The 25,172-nt window shown below is 46.5% G+C and overlaps 2 protein-coding genes across 2 annotated transcripts; one reads left to right on the forward strand and one right to left on the reverse strand.

Moving 5' to 3' along the window:
• Positions 1 to 877: 877 nt before the first annotated feature.
• Positions 878 to 11,548, forward strand: KLF11 (KLF transcription factor 11). Its single transcript, XM_035109863.2, has 4 exons — positions 878 to 1,104; positions 4,255 to 4,515; positions 5,912 to 6,905; positions 7,737 to 11,548. Exons 1-4 carry the CDS (start codon positions 1,060 to 1,062, stop codon positions 8,030 to 8,032), a joined length of 1,596 nt encoding a protein of 531 aa, XP_034965754.1. The 5' UTR covers positions 878 to 1,059; the 3' UTR covers positions 8,033 to 11,548.
• A 61-nt stretch (positions 11,549 to 11,609) lies between these two features.
• On the reverse strand, positions 11,610 to 19,356 carry CYS1 (cystin 1). Its single transcript, XM_035110607.2, has 4 exons — positions 19,321 to 19,356; positions 16,785 to 17,195; positions 14,592 to 14,644; positions 11,610 to 13,201 (listed from the first exon to the last, which is right to left on the reverse strand). The coding sequence occupies exons 1-4, from the start codon at positions 19,354 to 19,356 to the stop codon at positions 13,105 to 13,107; spliced, it is 597 nt and encodes a 198-aa protein (XP_034966498.1). The 3' UTR covers positions 11,610 to 13,104.
• Positions 19,357 to 25,172: the final 5,816 nt, after the last annotated feature.

Raw genomic sequence — 25,172 nt, forward strand, 5'->3', positions numbered from 1 at the left:
TTAAGAGGGGCGGGGGGAGAAATGTTTCAAAGTGGTCTTTTATTCTAATGTTTTATTTTTATGTAGACAAGCTATATATATCTATACACACACACACACACACACACACACACACTGTATAAGTTTTGTCAAATAAAAGCTTTGTGTATGTGCTTTTTTGTGTGGTTATTAAAAAAAAATCAATAAAACCGGAAAAGACAGGGCCTATTCGAAAAGAAGGTGTAACGGGGCTTTTCCTCAGGGCAAGATGGTTCCGCATAGGAGCCACGCCCTTTAACGGCCACTCTGCGTGGCCAAAACCCAACATCTGGCAATAATAGCGTGTGTGGCGAGAAAGGACACCGCGTCACGCTCGGCTGCACGATCTCGAGCCGCGGGCGGGGCTGCGAGAAGCGCGCGGCGCTGTTGCTGGGGAGGGGGCGGCGACGTCGACACTCTCAGCCCGGTCTCTTCGGCGCGCGCGCCCTGCCTCGCAGACACACCCCCTCGCTCTCCTCCCCGCCCCCGCCCCTTCCCGCTCTCACGTCCGGGCATTCCCTGGCTGGCTTGTCGCCTCCCCGCTTACTGACAGCCAACCGGCCCCGCCCTTCCTCTGGCCCAGTCAGGCTCCTCCCTCCCTCCCTCCTTCTCCTCGCGCCGACCTTTCCCCTAGTTTCCAGAGGGTGGTTCGGCTACTCGGCTCGCCGCCGCGGAACGTGCCCACGAGGGGCCTTTCCTGCTATCAGCATAGCTGCACGAGGCAATCACGCCGCCCGGCGGAGCCCATTGGCCAGCCCGGAGGAAGCTCGTGCTGCGATTGGCGAGCAGCCTCTCCCCCCCTCTTCTCCTTTCGTTCTCTCCTCCTCCCTCCGCCCGCCTCCCAGCTGCTTTTGCTGTATGGAGTGTTTTGGTGTGTTTCCCTCTGTGTTTTGGCTGCTCGCCTCCCTTGGAGGAGGGAGGGAGGAGGTAGGTGGGAGGCAGGCAGGCAAGCAAGCAAGCAAGCAGGAGGAGGAGGAGGCGGTTCTGGCTGCAGCTCTTGCTGGCTTTGTCACATCGCTGCTGCCTGCGGGAGCTTCCACCATGCATACCTCGCCCTGCGCCGAGGCAATGGGAGATGCCCCCGCGGTGAGTACCACTTGCTGCACGGGGCGACGCGCGGGTGGGGGCGCGGATGCAGGGCCACGGCAGCGATCCCACCGCCCGAGGGCAAAAAAAGCCCAGGCTGCTTCGATCTTACTCCCCACTTCTGATCCTCCTCGCTTTCCAAAAGGTGCAAACGACTTGAGGTGCATGCGGGGTGTGAGGGGGAGGCGTGCGGGGAGTAGAAAGGAGAACAACTATCTTTGCTAGCTTGCCTTATTTATTGCTTTATTTAATCTCGTAACCGCAATCCATGGGTTGCCAAGACGCCAAGGTGATGGGAGCGAGAGATGCGCTGCTTGCGCGCGTGGCGCTGGGGGGGGGGGAAGCAGCCTTCCTCTCTTCTTATTTTTATTTTATTTCTATGGACTAAACTTATATACCGCTTTTCGCCCGTAGATCGCCGGGCGATCGTGCCAACAAAGCCCATTAATGCTAGCATTTCCTCCGGGCCAGGTCCTGCTAACTTACTTGGACTTGGTGAGGCTTATGATGGTGCATAATAGGTTAATGCTGCTCTTTTCCTCCCTCCCTCGCTTCTGGTGACTGGGAGCTATGCAAGCATAAGCGTGTGGGATGCCCTGTACGTTTGTCCTTCTTGCGCCACCCCCACCCCACCCCACCCCCGATCCTGCCCCGTGTTTATTGGGAAGGAAGTTCCGCTTAGTTTCCACGGTGTAAGGCAGACTTGCCAGTCAGTCCAGCCTGCACGAAACTGCTGGTTTGCTGGATCTAGGGTGGTGGTGGTGATGTCTTTACACTGACGCACATCGAATAATGTGCATCAGCATGAGTAATCCCAGTGATCCCGCAGTTGCCCGGTTGTTGCATGAGTACACACACCCCAGAGATTACAGTAAATGCAGGGAGGAGTGGTCTCGCGGCTTAGGGGAGGTGAGAGCCTCAACCTTTGGGGAGGGTTTCTTTCTTTGTTAACTTGTGGATCATTGCAGAGAGAGTGCTGGGTCCCGTCCCCCCCGCAGGCAGCCTTTACTTTTGGACCTTGTGGGCAGAGCTACCCCGCCTTACAGGGCTTCCCAGCAGTGGCTCAGCCAGAGACCACCACCCACTTGCTCACATGGCTATTTTGATGCATGACGTCGCTCCACTCCCCCCCCCCCCTGAGCTATATTTGGAGTGGGTGGTTGCTCTGGATCCCATGAGGGGGGAAAGAGAGCCTTCCGCCTTATTCCCTCCCTTTTGGAAGGTGGCGCTTCGCAGCCTTCCATCCAATCCACGTGGACATCGTCATTTTGCTGATCAGCCTGCCGTTCCCTCCCCCCTCCCCAGTTTTTTTTAATTGTTATTAAAGCAAAGGCAGTGCAAGGAAGGGGGAAGGTCGGTTGGGCAATTGGACCTGCCGTTTGGTAGTGCTCCTTGGTACAGTGAATTGGTGAGATATTTCCTGCCGTCTTTGTGATGGCTCTGACTCTGCTTTTGCAGCCCGCTTCTGTTGTGCTGTGTGCCACCTCATCCAGCTAGCCTCTGCAGTGTCTGGGTGAAAGGAGGTGATTTAAGGACAAGCCGCCAGGCTGAGTTATGGAGCCTCACGTGCCTGCTTGGAAAGCAGACCAAGGCGCCTTAAACTTATTTCCTCCTTCCTTCCAAAGCTTATCAAGCGATTGTGGATTAATAATTGTCACGAACTGCAAGCGAACCTAAAATTCTTCTTCTTAGATCTTATTAATTTGACGCAGATATAATTTTAGCACCCAAGGAAAATAATGTTTATCAGTTGCAAGCAAATGGAGAATTCCTGCTGGTTTTTAAGCATTTCTCCTCATATTCTGGAATCTTTTACCTCTTTATCATTAAATGTATCAGTTTCAAGATTTCCCATCTTGCTCCTCTTTATCCCCAGATTCTTTGAGTTCATTTGAGTATCAGATTTGTGATACCATCTGTTAAGTTAGCTTCGCATTTCATATTGGCTTAACAACGTGAATAGGTGCTTTCTGTTGGGTTCATTCATTATTATTATTAATAGTAGTAGTAGTACGGTAGTAGTAGTAGTAAATATATGCACACGGCAGTTTTGCGGCACCTAAGGGAGCATAATAATTATCTTTAGGCACTATGTGGCTTACTGTCCAGCTGGCTGATTCCACTTTCCTTTTTATTCTGGGCTTCTAATTGCCAGTTTTGAGTGTGAATTGAATAGGGAGTAGAATCCTGTGCACGTGGGATTCTAGACTAGTGAAAGGGATTTGCATTGCACTTATCTGCTATAGGGAGATGCTCATGACTAACAAAATATGGTGGCTTTGACCGATATATGAATCAACCATGCTGGGCATTTATTTCAGCGGCCTGTTGTGTTACCTGTATTTATTACTCTTTCTAAGAAACCATCACTGAACAAAACTGGAGATAAAACGATCCCCCCCTCCATGTCTCGTCTTCCCTGCAGTTTTGGAATATTAACATTAAATACTGTGTCATTCTGGGAAGTCACTTTAGAAAGTTGAAGCAATGCTGCATATGTTACATCTTCTTGGACCTTTCCCAACACACGCACACATGCGTGTGTACACCCACCCACCCATACCCACCCTCTCTCTATGTTGTTGCCATGGTGGTGCAGTCTGTGCTAACTGAAGAAAGGAATAGCTTTCCTGTGGAAGAGCGAAGTTGGCAGCCAGACTTTGCTTTTTAAATATATCTGGGGCCCTGATCCAATTTGACCTGGACATAAAAAAAAAGGTATTACTGTGCAACTTAGTTGTACCAGAAGATGAACAGGATATGTATTTGAATATGCATCAGACTCAAAGCAGTGCAGTGCAGGAAAGCAACAGAATTCACCTGTGAATTACCTAGCAATTGATATGCATGCATGCTGAGTCAGCTCATTGGTCAGGCCAGCCTAGTACTGCTTTCACTGACTGGCAGCAGCACTCCCTTGGCTGCCAGCCATTGCTACCTGTTATTATTTTAGCAGGTGATAGATAGAACATGCAGGGGATGTACTGTACTACCGGTAAGTACTAAGCTTTAGCCTTTCTTATGCTCATGTGTGCAGACTTAGATACTGGATTGGGACTCTGGCATGTATGTTGCCTTTTTAAAAAGTGGAAAATAGGGCATATGCTTGTTTTCCGTGTGGCTTACAAACAATGGCTCACTTATCTTTAGGTTGACATTGTGGACATCTATGAATCTATACGTGAACGGCAGCGTCACGACAGTGAAAGGTCTACTTGTAGCACCTTGGAACAGAACGACATAGAAGCAGTAGAGGCACTTGTTTGTATGAGCTCCTGGGGTCAAAGATCACAGAAAGGCGACCTGTTGAAGATAAGGCCTCTTACACCTGTCTCAGATTCAGGCGATTTCTCAATGCACACTGAACCCACGTCTGAGTTGCCTAAGGATTACAACTTTTTATCCACACTGGTAAGGAAAAACGAAACAAACCCTGAAACAAAATGAATTTGCATGGAATCGATATGAATATTTTAAAGAGGAAAGACATGAATATGTCCCCATTTAATCTGTTAGAAGTAATTTCTTGGTTTGGCTTGAGGGCATTTATTATGCAGTAAGCTCTAAAGAGCAGCATGTTCTTTCTGATATTGGCCATACATTTCCACTCACAAGTACAGTTGCTTCAGTTTAGTTAACAATGTGTTTGAGGTTAGTTTGGAATAATGCAGTCTTCCCTATCCTGGGATCCTCCAGATGATGATGATTATAATAATAATTATTTATACATACATACATACCCCGCCCATATGGCTGGGTATCCCCAGCCAACAGAATATGTTTGTGAACCTTTTTCAGACCATGGTCCCCTTCCGACCTTGTTTCCTTCCTGTGCCCCTCCCATGCATGTAGCCGGTGGGGGCGGTTGCCCCCCCCCAATAAGTTACAGTCAATACAAATCTGAGGTTCTGCTCCGCCAACAAAAGCCTGCCCCCTAACAAAAATCTTGGCTATGCCCCTGCCTCCCCCCCCGTCCTACCAGTAGAAAGATAGCTATTTAAACGCTTTGTTTTCAAATAGAACATATTTTGGAATTACACAAAATGATAGTAACATAATGAAATTTTGTGGAAACCAAAAAACAGAATAATGAAGCTGGAAGGGACCCCCAGGGGTCATTTTTCTAGTGCAACCCCCTGCAACGTAGGGAGTCCAGAACCTCCCGAGGGAGATCCATCTTCCATGTATTATTAAAAAGTAAACAACATTTATTTGACCCAAGTTATTTGACACAGAGGAGGAAACCTACAGATGCAGTCCAAAAAGCACATGGAGTATATATGGGAGAATTCTAAAAAGCAAGTGGTCCTCACTGACCTGCTGCAAAAAGATATTGTCATCCAGAGGAGCCCCGGCTGCCTAGATAAAAACACTATAGCCCCCCCCCCTTACCTGGGATTAAGGCCCACTGAACTCATTGCAGCTTTCTTCTGAGTAGACACTTGGTTATTTACTACATGCAAGTCAGCAGCACTAGATGACCACACTCATCAAAGTGCTGGAGTGGATTTCACCCCATGCCTTGCAGAACCAGGCCGACAGCAGAAAAGACTGTAAGATGAGCCCCTCCTAGCTAAGCTAATCCTTAATTATCTCTCTGGGGGAAAAACCAAACCAGGGTCTTTGAATATCATTATGGTTGTCTAAAACGTTTGTGGGGGGGAAAGTAATAATAATAATAATGAATAATAATGTGTCTGACTTACATTTAAATGTTAGAAATATGAAAGATAGGAATGAACATACCTAAAGTAGTATTTTGGTATATGTATACTACCTCTGCTTCTCTCCCCCCCTTTAAATATAGTGTATGACACCACCCTACAGTCCAGATTTTGTTGAGCCTTCCACAACAGCACCGCTTTCGTCCCAAGCCACTTACTCAAAACCGAGGACAATCAAGACAAACATGTCTGCCTGCCTGATCACTCCTCCAGGTTGTGCTCTTCCTGCATCCAAGCCAGCTGTCCTGAATTTGGGGAGGGAGTCCAGCCAGAAGCCAGCGGGAGGAGAGCAAGTTGCTCCTCAGTGTTGCAGAGCAAGGGCAACCAGCGTGATCCGTCACACCGGAGACAGTCCCGGTTACTCCCACCTCCCTCCTGTGCAAACAAAAGCGGAAGCTGCGTTGGGCGCCAGTGCTTCTGCAGACGGGCACGAGGCGCAAGAGGAGAGACACCCCGCAGCCTTGCAGGACTGCGACATTGCGGACAGCATAGCTTGTGACACTTCGCAAGGACGTGAACCGCATTTTCACGGCTCAGGTTGTTCCAGAGGCACCAGCAAAGGACGTGAACCTGTGAGGCTTGCTTCGCAGCAGAGCCCTTTCCCGAACGCTTGCGAAAGTGACCCGCAGCAGAAGTCCCCCTCGCTGCTAACCTCCCCACTATCCAACCCCCAGGTGATCTGCCAAATGATCCCGTTGGACGGACAAAGAGGTATGGTCCCAGGCTTCCTAAAGCCCACTGCTCAGATGGCAGCGACGGTCAAACCCATCCTACCCCACACAGCCCCCGTTTCTCAGCCTGTGCTGATGGGGCCTTCCATGCCTCAGGGGACTGTTATGTTGGTTCTTCCGCAGGCTGCTGTTGCCCAGGCGCCTCCTTGCCAACAAACTGTGATGTCTGTTGGGAATACCAAGTTGTTGCCCCTGGCCCCTGCTCCGGTTTTCATTGCCTCCGGCCAAAGCAGCGCACCTCTAATTGACTTTTCCCGGAGGAGAAATTACGTTTGCAACTTCCCGGGCTGCAGGAAGACGTACTTCAAAAGCTCTCACCTCAAAGCCCACCTGCGTACTCATACCGGTATGTATAGAAGAGATGTGGATGTGATCTGCCTCTTCTAATCCCTCTGTTGCAGATACTCAGGTGGGAATGTTGTTGCTTACGTAGCCAAAAGGACACCACACAAACCCAAGAGGGGAAGAGCTGTAGCTCAGTGGTGGAGGAGAGAGAGAAAAAAGCCTATTGGGGAGGCAGTGAGGGTAGACTAAAAGCCCAGAGAGGGCTTACATGTGCTCAATGTTCCCCTCCTTGTGGTCTGGAGCCCTATATTGGCTCAGGATACAGAAAGTCTGAAAAGAGCCCTAATTGCTTTGAGTAGGTCTGAGCAGGTCTACAGGCTTAACTTCTAAGTAAGAACAATAGCACTGTGCAGTAAGTAGACTTAAGACCTGGTGTAACTTTAGGGAAATTTAAAGAGAAGGGTTATTTCATAACATGGGCTGTCACGGGTGTCATATTCTTTTATCTTGGGGGCGAAAAATACTGACCTTTATTGTTTTAATTGTAAAGACTGTAATGTAATCCCTTGACAAAAGAGTATGTCCTGGGATGTGTTGGGAACAAAGGTCTTCTTTTTCTATAAAACTTCTTGCTCTATTTATTCTTTAGAGGAGAAGCCCCCTGACTTCTGTAGAACTACTCCTTAGTAAGTGCAGATTCAAGAGCCGTTCCTGCAGTTGCATGAATTGCCTCTTGTCTACCTTGGTCCTTTATTCACGCAATCTGCTATAGAAAAAAAGCCATTCCTAAACTTAGAGAGGCAATGTATGACCTCTTTGGTAAAACCAGCTGTCTTGTTCTTGGGTTCCCTTTGATTCCCCCACCTACCTGCCCATGCTTCCTTCTTTCCAGGAGAGAAACCTTTCACCTGTAGCTGGGAAGGTTGTGACAAGAAGTTCGCCCGCTCCGATGAACTCTCTCGCCACCGCAGAACTCACACAGGGGAGAAGAAGTTTGCCTGTCCGGTCTGTGACCGCCGATTCATGCGCAGCGATCACCTGACAAAACACGCTCGCCGCCACATGACGACAAAGAAAGTTCCCAGCTGGCAGACAGAAGTTGGCAAACTGAACAGAATTGCAACCATGGAGAAGCCTAAGAGTGATACTTCTTTGAGCATGCTTCTGCCTATGCTGTCTTCTGGCTAGCAGGCCTGCTTTGGAAGATGAACATTTCAAGAGGAACTTGGGTGGTTTTCAGAAAACCAGCTTTGACTGTTTTTTTTAAGTATCCAAGAGTGGTTGCATTTATATTGTGGAGGAGGAGGAAAATCCTGTAGTCTACTGCCCTCTCTTCTTCCTCCCCACCCCTTTGTATTAAGCCCTATTTAAATGTTAATGTTTTATTTCTGTCATCCTTTTGTTTTCTCCAATGCTTTTAGGGCATTCACCAGCACCTGGGGGGGGGCATTTTTGGTGAAAATGTTGGCAATGGGCTTTTCAAACCTTTTTTCTCTCTATCTTACGGGTTCAGCTTTAGTCTGATCTTGCAAAATCACCCTGTGAGGAGAGTGATAAGCAACATCGGAGGTACCATTTGGAGATTTTATTTTTTCCCCTGAACGGAATCCAAACTAATTTGTAATTTCAGAGTGTCTGAACTCCAGTCTAGCAACTGAATCCACTTTAGGATAACCTGCTGTGCCACGTTTTAAAGCAGTGTCGTTCTTTCCCAAATGTCTGAATATTGAGGCCTAGGTGTTGATGGCTATAACTAGCTCAGGACAAATTTAGGTGCAGCACTGACCATGTGCGCCCCTACTGGGAAGTCCTAACCTGTGCAGTAACTCCACATGGTCAACTGCACGCACAAAAGGTTTTAGCCCTAGACACCATTCCATAATGCACACCCTCTGTTAGTCAGTTGTTGGTGTGTAAACACATATGGATTAGTGGATGTGGTACATCGGCTATCTGAAGCTCCTGTATGTTTATGATTGTGCAGTGGCAGGGCTTCATATATTCACTGCTGCGTTCAAATTTGCTTGTGTGAACAAAATCCCACTTGTTGCTTCCCTGCTTGCAGTCTCCTGGTCTGACTTGAGTTGGGTAAGTGCGGTGGACCTCCTTCATGTGTATTTTGTGGCAAAAGAGTGACCCCTACATTTATTAATTGCAACGTGAGAAGTGCCCTTTTAATTTGAGTGCTGGTAACTTTAGGAAGGCTTGGGGGCAGCTTGTCTGTCCGTTGGGACGGTCCTGCCAAAATGCAAGGACTTCTGTATATCCCATCTTCAGAATGGAAGAACTTTCGGATCCCATTCCCTTCAAAGTGAAAGTTAAGCATGTCCATCAATATATCCCTTATGACTTCGGTGGGAAAAATAAGTGCCTAGCTTTGGATTATGCCCTTGATCTCTTAATAGTAATGAGTATAAGGACCCCTTAAGGGAAATGCCCAAACCACATTGAGCTATTGTTTGATCTAAATAAAGTCGGGGGAGGATTTATGATTTGAAGTAATGGCTGAAAATGCAGCGCCTGCATAACCATTTTTATAATCATCCAAGCAGACATTTGAAAATCTGCTCAATGACACAACCACAACAGACAGCACCTTAAATAATTCTCACTTGAGTAGTTCTTGGTAAAGAGGATAAACAAGGCAACAGAAGCAATTGGACATTCAGGGTTCAGCACTCAAATCAGCTCCTGCCTTGCCATTTTCAAAATGAGCTGGATTTATAATGGGAAATTGCTGACTGGCAACGGATTGTTCCAGATCAACAATTTGTTTCTCACAAAAGTGACCCAAATATTCTTAGCTTTGGAGCAAAAGTGCTTTGTGGATATGGTAACTGCTGTTGTGGTGGTCTCCTTTTCCACAGCACATTGGATGAATGAGTGAAATGAAAGGACGGCTGATGGAAGAGAACTAAAATTAAGAGTGGATCATTCAGCTGCCATTTCACATGATTTGCTCGATTCTGTATACATAATATTTAATCAAGCTGAGATAATTGTTCTAATGATGATGAGAAAGCATGAACAGATGTGTATGTATATATATGTGTGCGTGTGGAATAAGTAATATCTGACACTTAATTGGTATCTGAAACTAGGTAGACCTCTCACAGTTGGAATCTCAACCTGATTTCTTTATTATTCAACCAAGATTGCAGTGCATTTGCCAATTTACGTTGGAGCCATTGGAGAATATTTCCACAAATGGTGGGAGTTTACTTGGCAACACATCTGGAGTAAGTGGCTTGAGAAATGCAGTTCTAAAACACCTGCGCCAATGTACCCTCAGTTTCAGCACAATGCCTAGGGCAGGGATATGGTATATGCGGCCCTCATGATGTTGTTGGACTCTAGCTCCCATCATCCCCAAACAGCATGCCCAATGGCCAGAGATTATAGGAGTTGCAGTCCAACAACATCTGCATGGCTGGCTTGGGCAGTACTGTTGTATAGGGTTGCCAGTATCTGCTTTTGTACCTCAGGCAGCAGCCTGATCTGCAGAAATCGAGAAAGTGACACTCACCCTAGCACTTTGCATGCTACGAAGAGCTTCAGCTGCTAAATTTCTGCAAGTCAGGGGCAGGATCTCTGCCAGGAAAAAAAGAGACTGGCTGGCAGCTCTATCAGCATCACATCATATGTTGGGAGCCTGCAGAGCCACTGCAATCAGTTTGCCCATTTTAACCATTTATCTACCTCCCTGTCCATTATTGTCAACTAACGTTCATGAAGTTGACCATAACAGAAGCATCCCAATTCTTTCTCTTTTTTTAAAAAAATTGTCATGGTCATGAATATGGGAATAAAGCATTGAAAGATTCTCATCTGTTTAAACCAATCTGGCCTATATTCCCAATTCAAGTATATTGGAAGCAGACTTCTTTTGAAATTGATGTTGAACCAATGCTGTCGCATGGTGTGAGCTACCAAGCCTATTGCAGGTTCCAACAGTATATTAGGGCTGGGCAGGTGATTAAGCAGATGGCAAGAATAGGAAGTTTCCTGAAAGTTGTCCTAGGTGAGTAGACTGCATTTTATGGGTCACTAGCTCCGCACGCATGGAATGTTACCCATACTGCACCTTACTGTATTTGTGTGTTTGATTTACTATAAATAAACTTTATTTCATGAGCCAGCAAATCTGTGGCTCCTCTGAAACATGTTAGAAGGTGCAAGATGAGTATAAGTTTCCCCCCCTTCACTTTACGGTCACCCAATTGAACAAAAATGAATACTATGCACGTTCAATGTTAAAAAAGGAGCTGGTGAGAAGGCAAGCTACATGGCAGAAATGCAGTGTATATAAAGCCAAATTGCAACAACTTGATTAGTCTGGAACCACTGTCTCTGCCCCTTTCTGTACAATATGCAGACACAATAGTCCACTTTTCTCTGGTATAATTCCATTGAAGTTCATCAAAAGTTGCCTGAAGTCAAAAGATTTCCCTTGTGCAATTGAGAGGCTTTTCAAAAAGTTTCCTAATCCCCCCCCCAAAAATGCTGATTATTACCTGACAAGATTATGGGGATTTATGTTTGGTGTAGTAAAATATTGTGCCTAATATTTTATAAACCTTGTTTTGTCTTTCTGTTCATTTTATTGTGGGATTCCTGTATTTGTGTGTATATGCAAATATTGTTTGTATTCCTTCAAGGGCTGCATTGTAATCCCTCTTCTAGTAAAGTGAATATTTGCATAGATGGTTTTGCCGTTTTCCTCCCCTCTGACAGCTCTCATCTTACCGCAAAACAGTAGGGAAAGAGGAGAAAGCAACATTTTTCTTGGTTGATGCAAATGCTTTGCATTTGCACCACACTTTGAAACATCTGCAGAATATTGCAGTCAACCCTGATGCAACCAAACAAGGGTTGGGCATAACCAACCGATAGCATCTTGTGCACAAATCATCACAAATGCACAATAGAAAGGGTGTCTGGAAGGGAGCCCTTTGAGAGATTAATGGGACCATTAAGATGATGAAAGGGTGTGTGTTTTGGCAAGGGAAGCTGGCTGCCATCTGGAACAAGTGGCTTTCATTCTAAAGGAAAAGGTTCCTGGGGAAATCCGCCAACCACTTGACTTGAGCGGGCATGTTTTCAAAGCAGTGTACGTGGTTCTATCAGCGTCAGCTGATTTTTGCAGGGGATTTCCTGTTTCAAAAAACAGACTGACAAAAGAATGGCATGTGCATCCCAGAAGGTTTCCATAGTGAGATGGCCCTTGGTTTTAGGTACATCTGTCTCTATTCCCAAGTAATTTCCTGTATAGCGCAGGCCAATTGTTGAATTGCTTTGCAATCCTAAACTGTCCCCAAGAATGACGCATAAACACCAAACACTTAACTTGTAAGAAAATATCGAAGCTGCATGCTGTGCACGTATTTGCAAAATAAATAAATAAAAGAACAGGAAGTACAGGTACCACCCAAAGTTAAAATCTAGCCTCTGGCATTTGCTGTATGAGCCCTGGATTACATTATGAATACACATTGTTTAAGCTTTATGCCAACGTTCCATTAGCATTTGTGTTTTAATCTTGCCTAATCCCACAAGTCTGGAACCAGCAAAAGGCAGAGGCAGGAGAAAATCAGAAGCAGAGAGCATCTTATGGTGTCAGTTAAACTGTTCACAGAAAAGGAGAGGAAATAGTGCCTGCTTTAATATTGTTAAGAGCTTGGACGCATGGCTGATAAATTTCCTTCCGATTCATTCCACTGACCACAGAGAATCTTATAACTACAAGAGGCTGGTACAGTTTCCTGGGAATATATGCTTTAATAATGTACAGGTTAGCGCTTGGGGTCTGACAGGGTCAAAGCTGGCCCACGGGAAAGGCAAAAGTGCAGACGGTCGAAAACAAGCATTCAAGTCCCTTGCTGCATGTCTCCCAAGACTTTGAGGACGAAGGCGACGGTGCCTCCACAAGTCATAATTTGAAGATATCAGGAAAACTTGACAGCCTGCCTGTAGGTGCGCCAGCTTTGGAGATGTATTTTCCCAAATGGACACAACAGAGTCCCTATAAGGCCACGTCCTGACATAATGGCAGAGAGAACTCTGCACAAGCTTCTCCAGCCTGTTTAAGGATTCTTCCAGCCTTCTTGGATGGTGACATGCCGCCTTCTCTGCTCTTGCTTTCCCAACCCCTCCCCACCCCATAGAAAACAACTTTCTGAGAAACACCGCTGCAGCTTCAACTATCTCGCTCCATAGTGAGCTTGTTCACAAGTCACTGTTGGCACAGTCCACAACCACCTTCAGCGACAGTATTCCTGCTCAATCGTTGCCATCAGCTCCTCTTCGGAGTAATCGTAGGATATCTTGGCCTGCCTCTCAAGCTTCTTGAGTGGCAGCCTGCAGAAATAATAATTATAAAAAATAAACCATAGTTAAAATGCAAAACTAAATGAAGGAGAGGCCCATTTTTTCTGCACCCCAATAGCAAAATGTTATTTCCACACGGACCCCATTTTTTACTTTGAATAGCTTTTGCCTCCTATCCACGCAACGCTTTTCAAAATAAATATTCAGAATATTTACGCTCCACCTTGAAATGCTAAATAAAATTGAGCTTGGAACAAAAGGAGAAACTTTTTGAAAGGGAAATGTATCTATGTGTGGAAGAGGTGGAAATATATCCTCTGGGACCTGGGCATATTTACGGTAATTTAACTGAGGGGAGAAGTCATGCAAATTGTAAGGAGAGCAATACAGTACTAGCGAGGGAAGGGAAAGAATTGTTCTGGAATAATAAATTAAATATCAAGCTAAAACAAAATTGTAGTAAAGGAACCTCTTCAATTAAAGGTCAGTAAGCCTATAAATAAAAGACAGGTGCTTTCCTCCTTTAGCAAGAGGTGCAGAACTGTAGTGAGAATGAAAGGCAATTCTAGACCTTTCCCCATCCTGTTCTAGAAGCAAATAGAAGGCTGCATCACACAGCAGAGTGATTTTTTAAAAAAGGCAAAGACATTGAGTGCTATGAATAATTATTTTCAAATTTCCCAACACTTCTTGAGAAAATGGCTGTCCCTACTTAGGGGAACTCACTCAACATCTAAATTAAGGCAACCAAATTCTGATGACGTTTGGTCTCCTCCAGTTTGCCTCAGGGTGAGTGGACAAGGATAAAAATAACAGCATTCCAATCGGGCTTCGTGGCCATTAAAATGCTGAAACTTTCCTATGTGCCTGTAATACGCCGGGTGTGGGTGGGTGAGTGGGTGTTGGTTTCCAGACTGTTAAGCAAGAGATGAACTCTAAAGGTGGAAACGATGCCATTTTCTGCAAAGGAGAATAATGATGCTCTACTGGCAAACGCCAGCAAGGGTACACTCGCCTCTATCATGGGCTGAAAGCCAATTCCTCACAGCAGGACTCCTTTGCCTCAGAGGTCCTCAGTGGGAGCTGCTGCTTGGCAAGGAAAGGCTTGCCTTCATCATGGGATGGAGTGAATTCCAGCTCCTCAGACCCACTCCGTTGCTCCAGAGGACCTCAGTGGGCAGTTCCAGGAAAGACTGAAGGATGAGCACACGGAAATGCCACCTGAGTAATCCTGCTGCCACCAGAGGGACATTTCTGTTCTTGGTACCAGATTTAAATGCCCCCCCCTTTTTAATTGAGAGAATCGTTTGTAAGCTGCTCTGATAGCTTCCTGGGGCTCTGAGGTGGGATAGAAGTTTTCTGTAAAAAGAAAACAATGCCCACGGCGGAAAGGATTGTCATTTGAATTCAGTAGACTTACTGGTTAGCATTGTTGTTGCTCTCTAGGTCTGGAGTGGATCTTCCTGAAAAGACCTGGAAACAAATCAACAGGACATCATGGGTGACACAATGAATTGTGTGCATACAACTGCAGCATCCAGACTCCTCTCTTTTGTCTGTTGACTTAGCAGATATCCTGCTGCAGGATTCTGTTTTAGAGCCCTGCCAGGGAAAGATCCCTGTAACATTACCAAAACCTGGAAAGGAGTTTCAATTACTGTACAACACAATCTCAACAGTGTGTCATTATTTTCCTGTAATACCTGTCCTCCCTTTTTCTGCCACTATGTACTCTTAATGATAGTGAAGAGACCCAACATTACCGGTACATCCGTGACAGCCTCACCCCCACCCCCACCCCCCAAAATGCCAGTCATAGCACAGAGCCTGTTAGGTACACTGATGCTGTTGCATAATTTCTGTTCGTTTCAGCGGGTCTTGTGCAGGAGAGATCCCTGTGGCACCGTGCTTTTAAAAAGTTTTCATATGAAACCACAGAATGGCTGTGTTTGTCACGCACCAAATCAGGGCACAGCCAGAAATGGTTAAGAAGGTAAGCCACAAGATGGCATTGTTTCACTTAACACTATAGCAAACAGAGTATTTTTCATAAAACTAGAATTTAAAGGAGCGCTGAGGCTTTGTGCACAGTACAAACACAAAACAGCTAGGTTCTTCTTTTTCTCAATTTGAATCAAAGCTGGTCAAAATGCACTATTTCGTAAAAATGACATGATAAACGTGCGTACACTGTTGCCACCCTCCAGACGTCCCATGGAGGGGGCACACGGAGAAGGACGATCACAGGTGATGATCACAGGCTCTGGGTCAGTTCATGTGGGTTGAGAGGGTTCTTACTAACTAGCTCATTCTTACGCATTTAGCTCTGTCATATTTTTGAACACAGGGCCCCTGTGGACGCCAATCCTTCTGAGTTCAAGCCATGCAGAACGCCTTTCTGAAAGCGATTCCTAGGTCACCTCCAGACTGAGCCAGACGGCCTGCTTATTGAACATTCAACCCAAAGATTGCGGGAAAGTTCAACAATGTGGGTGCTTCTTCAGCATCTGTCCTTGTTTGTTTGAGGGGACGGTATTATGATGGGGAATAACTTTCTGACAGAGCTGTTTTGACAGTGGTTGGCCTCCCTTGGAAGGCGGTGCACTCTCCTTCCTGGGAGGTTTTAAAGCAGAGATTAGGTCAGGCACCCCCAAACTTCGGCCCTCCAGATGTTTTGGACTACAACTCCCATCTTCCTCGACCACTGGTCCTGTTAGCTAGGGATCATGGGAGTTGTAGGCCAAAACATCTGGAGGGTCGCAGTTTGGGGATGCCTGGATTAGGTGCTTCAGTTGAGATTTCTGCTTCGCAGCAGTGTGCCAACTTGAATAAAATATTGGGGGGGGGGAAGCCCCACCCCGCATAATCAATCACATGACGCAGTGCACATACAATATTTGAATGGCAATGCCCATCAAATTTGAAGGTGTCCGACCCTCGGGCTCCCTCACAATTCTATCATTCCATGCGGCGCCAGGCAATTTGTTATCCCGCTTCCCAGCGCAAGCGGCCCAAACCAACCGGAATTGCGCGTCTCGGCTTTGCGCCCGCGGGACAGACTCCCGCCCCCCCCCAAAAGCAGCTGCCTGGAAGCCCCTTAAAGACAGTGCATATGCCAATAAGGCGCGCGCTTTCTTCCAGGACCTTGCTCCCTCTGCCGGACCTTCCAAGTGTCTCTATTTTCCAGGGTACAGCCCCAGATTTACAGAAGCCATCCCGGTTTCTGATGTGATCCTGGGAATGTCCGGCTTTTGGACGTCCCTATTTCCACTGCAGAAATGCTGGAAGATATGGAGTCCTACGACACCCCCCGCCCCGCCCCGCCCCGCCAAGGAGATGATGAGTAACTAGACAACCTTTAGAAGACATCCGAAGGCAGCTCTGTACACGGAAGTTTTTTTTTAAAAAAAAAACGTTGGGAAGCCGCCCAGAGTGGCTGGGGCAATATAAATATGAATAATAAAACGATCATTATTATTGTGGAATAGGACGTCCCTGTTTGCATCGGAGAAATGTTGCCCGCCCCGTCTACTAGTTGCTCAGCTCCCTTTTTCCAAAAAACGCATGAATGGAAACCCTGGTCTCGCCTCCCCACCGACCAGCACCGCCTTACCTCTTCGCCGCTGCCCTCTGCCGGGCGGGAGCAGCAATCGCCGGCGGCCTCGAGGAGGAGGAGGGGGTGGCGGCGGCGGCGTCCCCCCGTCGGCTGCCCGAACCCTTCGTCGCCGCACTCCTCCAGCACCCGGTCCAGAAGCTCCGAGTCCGAGTCGGACTCCCCAGCCGACGGCGAGGTGGTGGCGCGCGCCGGAGTTTGGCTGTAACACCTGGCCTCCGCCGCCGCGCCCTGCTCCTCCTCTGCTCGGCCCTGCCTGGCGGGGGCGCTGATGCTCCTGCTGCCCCGGCCGGGGCCACGCCAGGGCTTCACCGAGCTGCGCCCTTTCCCCGGCCTGCTGCTGCCCGTGCCCATCGCGGGGTCGCCTCGCCGCCGCCGCAGCCCGGCTGTGTGGCTCGCGGCCGCCCCTGCCTAGCGCTGCTCCTCCGGCAGACCCATCGTTCGGGTTCCAGAGCTCAACTGTTGCTGGGGCTTGGCGGGCGGAGGCAGAGGCAGAGGGCGGGTGGGATCCTGGCTCCTCGCCTCGTCCTTGGAAATATATATACTGTACAGTATACAGTATATCTTTCCCTGGATCACAAAGTTAAGCGTTTTTGTTTCTAACTTAAGGACGAAAAGAAAACGGTAGCAAGCAAAGGAGCTGGGGATCCAGTTCAGGCTTAAAGGGAGAAAAGCGAAGTTGGAATTATTTTCAGCCCTCCCTTCCCTTCCTCTCCCCCGCTTTTTTTTTTAATTCCAAGAATTTGGCCTTGAAAGAAACCAAATGGGTGTAACCTCCTTCCTCAGAATGAGGTTGGTTTCAAAAATAGTCTCTGGGCAAATATTCTTAAACGAGTATTTTTCAACACATGCTTATATGTGTACAGTATAGTCTTCATGATATATAGATATACGGTAAGGCAATCCTCACAAATCGTATATGCGGTGGATTCTTGGTGACTTGAAAACCGCTTCAAAATAAACAGATTCCTGGGATCTGGAGCAAATGCTGTGGAAAGTATTCAGAGGGTCCAAACCGCAGCTCAGCCTCTCTCTCTCTCTCTCTCTCTCTCTCTCTCTCTCTCTCTCTCTCTCTCTCTCTCTCTCTCTCTCTCTCTCTCTCTCTCTCTCTCTCTCTCTCTCTCTCTTGTACCGTATTCCCAAGTCCTCAAAAATACATTTCCTTTTAAAAGCAACATAGCAACTCAGCTGTTTAACATGTTTAAAATACTGCCAACCTATCTGTTAATCATATCTCTACTAGGGTGAATTGCAGAATGATTCAGTTAGACGTGCTGTTCCATTTGGACCACTGGAATGACTGCTCCCATCTCGATAAGACTGCAGCTCTAAGCCAAGATGGGGGACCTTCAAGGGGCAGGGGCCGCACACGGCCCTTCAGACCTCTCTGTGTGGCCCTTGGGACAACAAAATCCCCTCCCCTGCCACACCCTCTCTCCCCAGGCCACATTCCTCAGCAACACTTCATTGCACTTCCCCAAAGTTTTTTCTTGGTTGATAACATCCTTGAACTCTGGCAGGCTAAACCGAGTGAGGGTCGGCAATGGGTCTCAAACCCTCAGTGGGTTAGGGTTTAGGGGCCTCCCCTGCATGTGAAGACGAGTTCCGGCAGATTGAGTGGACGAGACCAATAGTGAGTCCACTGGTCAAGAAGGCGGTTTCTGCATGTGCTGTAGAGAGAAGTGAGGGGCAGGTGGGGCTCGCCAACCTGGGAAGGTAGCCCATCTAGAAGAAGGAAAACTCCGGTCCTAAGCTTCCGCTGCCTTGCAGGATATCTTCAGGAGAATAAATGGTAAGGAGTAAGCCCTACACAAATCCAGAGTGGAGTCCCTAAGGCAGTTAGATGGCGGCTAGTACGCCTCCTTCTGGGAATTCAGGCAGCCAAGTTGGTGCCAAATGTATTGCTTTGATTTCCTTTGGACCACATCAGTGAGGCCAAGAGAGGGGTCTTGCCATCTGGGCAGTTCAGGAGCAAGCAAATAGGAAATGCATCAACCTCTCCCCCCAAAAAACTGGGATTTGCATAAAATTTGCACATGATTTGTATGTACAGCTGCAACTTTAGAAATATAAACAAAAATGTGTTTTGCTATAGCAGGAAAGGCTATGACCGTATGAACTCTGTGCGCTGCTATGATGGGCAACTTCAACCATCCTGCTATGCCAGGGGTGGCCAACTCCCAAGAGACTGCAATCTACTCACAGAGTTAAAAACTGGCAGTGATCTACCCCCTTTTTTGGGGGGTTCGGGTCAAAGTTGTTGAGCTTTTCTTAGGAAGAAGGAAGGCCCATTTTTTTGGGGGGGGGTTTCGGATCAAAGTTGTTGAGTTTTTTTCAGGGAGGAGGTAAAATGTTGAGCTTTTTCCAGGGGATCTACCTGTTGGACATGCCTGCGCTATGCCTCCATTCTCATAATTCTTAATCTTGAAAATGGACCTGGGTAGAGCAGAGCAGCCCTTCAAACAAAGGACTCCTTCAACTAGAAGGCTGTTCTCTATAAAGCAGGGCACATGGCCACTCTAGAAGTAAACCTCACTTGCTCCTTAGTAACCCTGCTTCGGGTTCCAGCCATGTCTAATTGTGTGTTAGATGATGGCCATGTCTGTTCATAACCCCCATGCATTGTTGCTTAGCGTTGTTGCTAAGATTGGTTTTAGATGATGAGAGCTTTCCTTTTCTGAGTGATTTGAAGTATGTTAAGATGTTCATAGAAAGAGGATTTGCTGTGCTCTGGAAGTCTTGCTGCATTTACTTCATCCTTTACAGGTAGAACATGTTCTCCTGGACTGCTGCAGCGCCTTTTCTGCACAGGGTTGATTGGCTAGCAACTGTGACATCCCAAAAGGAAGATTCGTGGCAGTTTAAAAAGCTATTCTTTTGAAAATAATAGCAAGTAGGGCATAGAACAAAATGTTCCAGTATATCTTCCTCACTTCCTACTAGGATCAGTCCAGGGCACTGGTGCTCTCCTCCAGGATACTACGGTTACGTACCAGGCCCGACCCACTGATGAGACAAGGTGAGGCGCCTGCCTCAAGCAACAGAAGCCCAAGAAGCAGTGCTTGGCTCATAAACCCACCCACCTCTGTCAACAGCAGACAAGTGGGACCAGCAGCAAGATCTCACTGACTGTGAGGTTTTTAAGCAGAGGATGGGTGGCCATCTGTCATGGATACCCTAGCTGAGACTCCTGCATTGCAGGCGGTTGGACTAGATGACCCTTGGAGTCTATTCCAACTCTACAATTCTGTGAAGATATGCCAGCCCTAGGAAAACACAACAGTTCAACTGCCAATTTGGTGAAACCATCCTGATTAAAATCTCCATAACCACCTCAGAATTTGACCCAAGGTCAGTGGAAGTTGGTGTGCATATTGTAAACTTGTCCCTATATAAATTGCCATCTATGCGTTCCCACCCCCCACCCATTCAGCACACATTGTACCCCTTTCTGGGGTACAATGATCTCTCAATCTAATTTATTGTTGGCCTGTAAACAAAATCTCCTTTTTCTTCCCCAGTGCTATGGTTGCTTAGGCAACTTGGGGGCTTCAGATGGCAATTCCTTTTGTGCCGCATATTCCTCTCCAAATAGCGCAGCCCCCACAGATTAGCAATTTCCTTGCCTTTTTAGCCATGAAGAGTGAGCAAAGTCTGCCCCATCTTTTCTATCAGAGGCATTGACCATGTGCCAAGCTGAGGTTAATGTTTGCTGAATCTCTCCCGCTGGAATGTAAACAAGAGGATCAAAAAACAGGATTTGACTAACCTCTCTCTTCTGAGATTGCTAGAGGTGGCAATGTTGCCTCCTAGAGCACTGGCAAAAACAAGAACAGGCCCTTCTAGTCATTCTTATTATTCTTCAGAAAACAAAAGGAATTAAAATGCAACATAGAAGAGAGACTTTCCTGGCCTCTTCCAAATACTTTCAGCCAGTGCTCCTCTGGAAATAACATCCCCTAATTCTGAGGCAAGCTTCCCAGTTCGGAAGGAAGCGTCCCAAACTCTGTTTTCTGAGACTCATATGGAAGCGGCCTATTTGAATTACTTCACATTTTGACACAAGGGAAACTTTTCTGATATAAAATAACTTTTCAATCCTCCCCAGTTTTTTGTGCAAAATAAACGGCAGCTTCTGATATCGCCCAGTTTTGGACTATTACTGTAGCGTAGGCTGGTTCAGCAGGAAAAAATTCCTCCATGCCGTGTGACACCCTCCCCCCCCCCAATGAATGCTGTAGTATGCTGAAAAAAGGACCAGCATGACATGAGTTTTGAGTTGCCCTTCACAGTGGCTATTCACATGGGCACATTTTCTACAGTTGCCCTGCTCTTGCTAATTGCCACTGGAAAGTGTGTCTGAGGGCACTTCCAGACTGTCACTGTCCTTTTACACAGGATTCAGTTGCATAGCGGCAAATTCAGTTATGCAGAATTTAAGTTAATTTGGCTCTCGTGCACAACAAACCCGCGCCCTCCGCTCAAACTTTTTGCAATGGGCACTGTGGAGGTAACGTTTGCTTGCTGCAATATTTTCTAACTTCTCCGCAAATGAATCAGGATGAATGCCCAATAAACAGGTCATACGGAAAGCAATATTTGCCAGGAATGTTTCTCTCCTCCATGCAGCTGCATTCCTGACAGCTCACCATATGGAGGAATTTCTAGCCCGGTAAAACTGTTCTGCTAGCGGAAAGTTCTCTTTCAGCTCCAATTCTGACTTACCTCTCTTTGCAAATAACATCTTAAGAATTGCACATTTGAAGTTAGGAAAGGCTTGAGTATCACCATGACCAAGCCCTTCAACAACATTATCAGGGCAGTTTGCAAAAAAATAGTTTACCTAAGGCATTTCCAGGCAATTGTTTGCTGTTTTGGGGTGGGATTCAATCACATACCAGAAAATTAAGGTTGCACAGTCATGTTTGAATGGGAGCTCTTGTGCAACAAGCTCCTTCCCTCCTCAAAAAAACAAACAAACAAAAAAAAACCCAACCAGACATTTTGCAATACTGAAAATGACAGGTAAATGAGCTGAAAATTGTGGGACAGCCCTTGCTTGGTGCAGCATTGTATAACCTGCAAACAAACCTGAATTGATGCTCAATAAATAGCTGGCATGATCTAACCTCCCTGCAAACTCTGAGCAAACAAGCCAGGATCAATGTGCAATAACAGACCACCTGGGAACAATCTTACTTACATAATTTGTATCCCACATCTTCAATATAAATCATTGGGTGGACAAATTTCACTGATATGTAGTCGAGGAGGACCTTTTTCATAACAAAGGCCACACACGCCTCTCTCATTTATGCAAGCAAGGGTCCTTATCAGTATTCAATGACCTATTCCAGCCAGGCAAAAACACTCCAGGAGGATATGAAGCAAGGCTGGCGAAGCAAGGCTGGGAAAGAGGGTGCAGCTGGTGGTGAGGCCCTTTGGGGAGTCCCAAGGTCAGACAGATGCCTGAAGAGCTGGATATGGCCCCCAGGCCTTCCTCCCCCCCTCCATTTTTCCTTTTGTGTCATATATTTTAGATTGTACTCCTGAGGGTGGCAACTGTCTTGTACTTATCTATCTGTAAGCTGCTCTGAGAGCCTCTGCAGCTGAAAACCTGGGTTTTTTTAAAAATCCTTAAATGTAGCAAAACAGAACGACAAATTCCACAAAACTCATGCACTGCAGTTCGTATCTACTCAGAAGCAAGTCCCACTGAGTTCAACAAGGCTTATTCCCAGGGAAGTGCATATAGGACTGCAGCCTTAAGGGTTGAGCCCTTTTCCTTGACTTCAACAATCTGCGGATTGGTAGCATTTTGAACGTAAAAGAAGAAAACAGCCACACATTTGGTTTTTCAGACTGGTAACAAAACAGTGGATTAGCTAACAGAAGAACAGCTTTCCTGTTACTGAGTACCTTGAGCACTGTCATTCTTCACTGAACACAGTTTATTTATTAATCCACCCTCCTAACTTGTGATGTCTGCGCAAGGAAAGCCACTTTTGCCGTTATTTAAATATGAGTGGAAAACCAAGAGGTGTCTGGCATTTGCAGCTGAATGGACTTCATCCAGATTTTTAGGTGCACACCATGCCTAAAAACCAATCAAACTCTTTCCAAAGATGATATTAACAAACACTGATTTACTTTATGGGGGGGCAGCTGCCCCCCTGCCCCTCCTTGGCTACGCCCATGGCTTGGTGAATGGGTACAGCAGAAAGGGCCTTGTTGACGATCACTCCCATATTTTGGAATTATTTGCCTTCTGAGTCTCTGTTGGCCCCCATTCTTGCTGTGTTTCATTCTTCGCTTATCTGCAGAACCAGCCCAATATATAATGCAGCGGTGGCTAATGCGTGGCACGTGGGCCGGATCCTGCATGCAAAGCCCCAGAAAGCACCCTCCAGGCCATACACCCCCAGGCTTCCCCCAGATTTATCTCCCAAGTGCTCTACCTGATCTTTAGGGATCAGTCTCCAAAGATCAGGCAGAGTGCTTTATTTCCTGATTTCAGATAATCTCTCAAGAGTAACAGAAAGGCTATTTTATTTCACAACTTAGCACTAAGCACCACATTATAATGTGGGCATGCAAACCAATGTGCCTTTAAAAATGACTCTGGAGGTTGTGTATCCATGTGTAAAAGAGGGGACAAACCTTTGAAAGGTTTTGTTTCTCTCCTGCTGGGGGCAGCGTTGTCATGAATACAGTAAATACTTAACTATTCCATGCTTTTATGCAGGTGGGTGGCAGTGGGAAGCTAAGTTAAGTACGTTTGATGTACTTAACACCTTTACCATGACCAGGCAACACCAAGCCACTAAAACAAGGTCCTGTTTCTATTAATACCTAGCAGGGTCCCCTACAAGTGAGAGGCAGTATGATCAGTTGCAGAAGCAGAGAATCCTCAAGGCCATGCCTCTCATTCCTGTTCAACAGTCTAAAGGTAAAGGTAAAGGTAAAGGTAAAGGGACCCCTGACCATTAGGTCCAGTCATGACCGACTCTGGGGTTGCGCGCTCATCTCGCATTATTGGCCGAGGGAGCCGGCGTATAGCTTCCAGGTCATGTGGCCAGCATGACAAAGCCGCTTCTGGCAAACCAGAGCAGCACATGGAAACGCTGTTTACCTTCCCGCTTGGAGCGGTTCCTATTTATCTACTTGCATTTTGACATGCATTCGAACTGCTAGGTTGGCAGGAGCTGGGACCAAGCAACGGGAGCTCACCCCGTCACAGGGATTCGAACCGCTGACCTTCTGATCAGCAAGCCCTAGGCTCAGTGGTTTAACCACAGCGCCACAACAGTCTAGCAGCCTCTATTTGCAGTTCTTACCCCACTCAACACTCTGAATTTCTTCTGCAAGTTCAGAACCACCTTTCTGAGCTTCATTGTTTTCTTTGCAAAGCTTGATTATCCTCTTTCTAGATTGCCCATGCTATGCAAACAAGTGGGTCAGCTGGAGGCGTAGGCAGGTTTGATGCGGGGGGGGGGAGGGAGGGGGCAATTACCCTTTCAACCGCTTTCTGTACAGCATTGGGCATTTTTTTTCTTTCCAGTGTGAAGTCAAATTACGAAGGAAGGTGAAATGCTTAATGTGCTCGCTGAAGCACTACGGCATACATTACACGATCTGGTCAGAGGTTCAACCAGGGAAATGCTTACCTGGCTTGTGTTATAAGCAAAATACTTGTGAACTGCGTCTTGAATTACATGAACACGTGCAGCCGTATATCTGTGCCCATTTTAAGACAAGAGCAGAGGTTTATACATGTTCATGTGTTATAATGTGAACATGTGGAGAGCATGTGTGATGAATTAACTTGGACCTCAAATGTAACTCTTTAATGCAGCTGGCATTTTGAATCTGGCTAATATGGAACCCTTTTTAAAAGAGCAAAATGGATGAAGTTAAGAGAATACAGTAAAACAACAACAACAACAACACTATTGTGTTGAGTTGAACTTATTTCATTTTGTTGTTATTGTTGGCTTTTCTCTTTTTCTGTATTGCGTGTTTTTGTTTAATAATTACACACCCACCCACCATGCTATTGTTTTTAGGGTTCTGTAAAGAGTATGTTTCTGTCATTGCAGTGGGATCATAAAGTTATGAGTTTACCTGAGCTGAGACCTTTGTCTGATAGTGCAAAACCCATCCACACATCCACACCAAACATTTAAAGCAGAGAGCTTCCCCCTAAAATCCTGGGAACTGTAGTAGTTTACCCCTCACCGAACTACAATTCCCATCACTTTTAACAAACTGCAGTTCTCTGGATTCTTGTGGTGGGAGGAGGGGAGCCATATGCTTCAAATGCACGGTGTAGATGTGAAAATATATTATTAAACTATGATCCCTTCATCTCCCCCCCCCATAACCAGT

Source organism: Zootoca vivipara, chromosome 3, assembly GCF_963506605.1.
Source record: "Zootoca vivipara chromosome 3, rZooViv1.1, whole genome shotgun sequence".
Classification (NCBI taxonomy): domain Eukaryota; kingdom Metazoa; phylum Chordata; class Lepidosauria; order Squamata; family Lacertidae; genus Zootoca; species Zootoca vivipara.

Coding starts and splice junctions, on each gene's coding strand:
- KLF11 (XM_035109863.2), top strand. CDS start 1,060: ATGCATACCTCGCCCTGCGCCGAGGCAATGGGAGATGCCCCCGCG. Junction 1,105..4,254: donor CAATGGGAGATGCCCCCGCG/GTGAGTACCACT, acceptor ACTTATCTTTAG/GTTGACATTGTGGACATCTA. Junction 4,516..5,911: donor ACAACTTTTTATCCACACTG/GTAAGGAAAAAC, acceptor CTTTAAATATAG/TGTATGACACCACCCTACAG.
- CYS1 (XM_035110607.2), bottom strand. CDS start 19,356: ATGGCTGGAACCCGAAGCAGGGTTACTAAGGAGCAA. Junction 17,196..19,320: donor GCAGGGTTACTAAGGAGCAA/GTGAGGTTTACT, acceptor GAGCAGCGCTAG/GCAGGGGCGGCCGCGAGCCA. Junction 14,645..16,784: donor CAGAGGGCAGCGGCGAAGAG/GTAAGGCGGTGC, acceptor ATTTGTTTCCAG/GTCTTTTCAGGAAGATCCAC.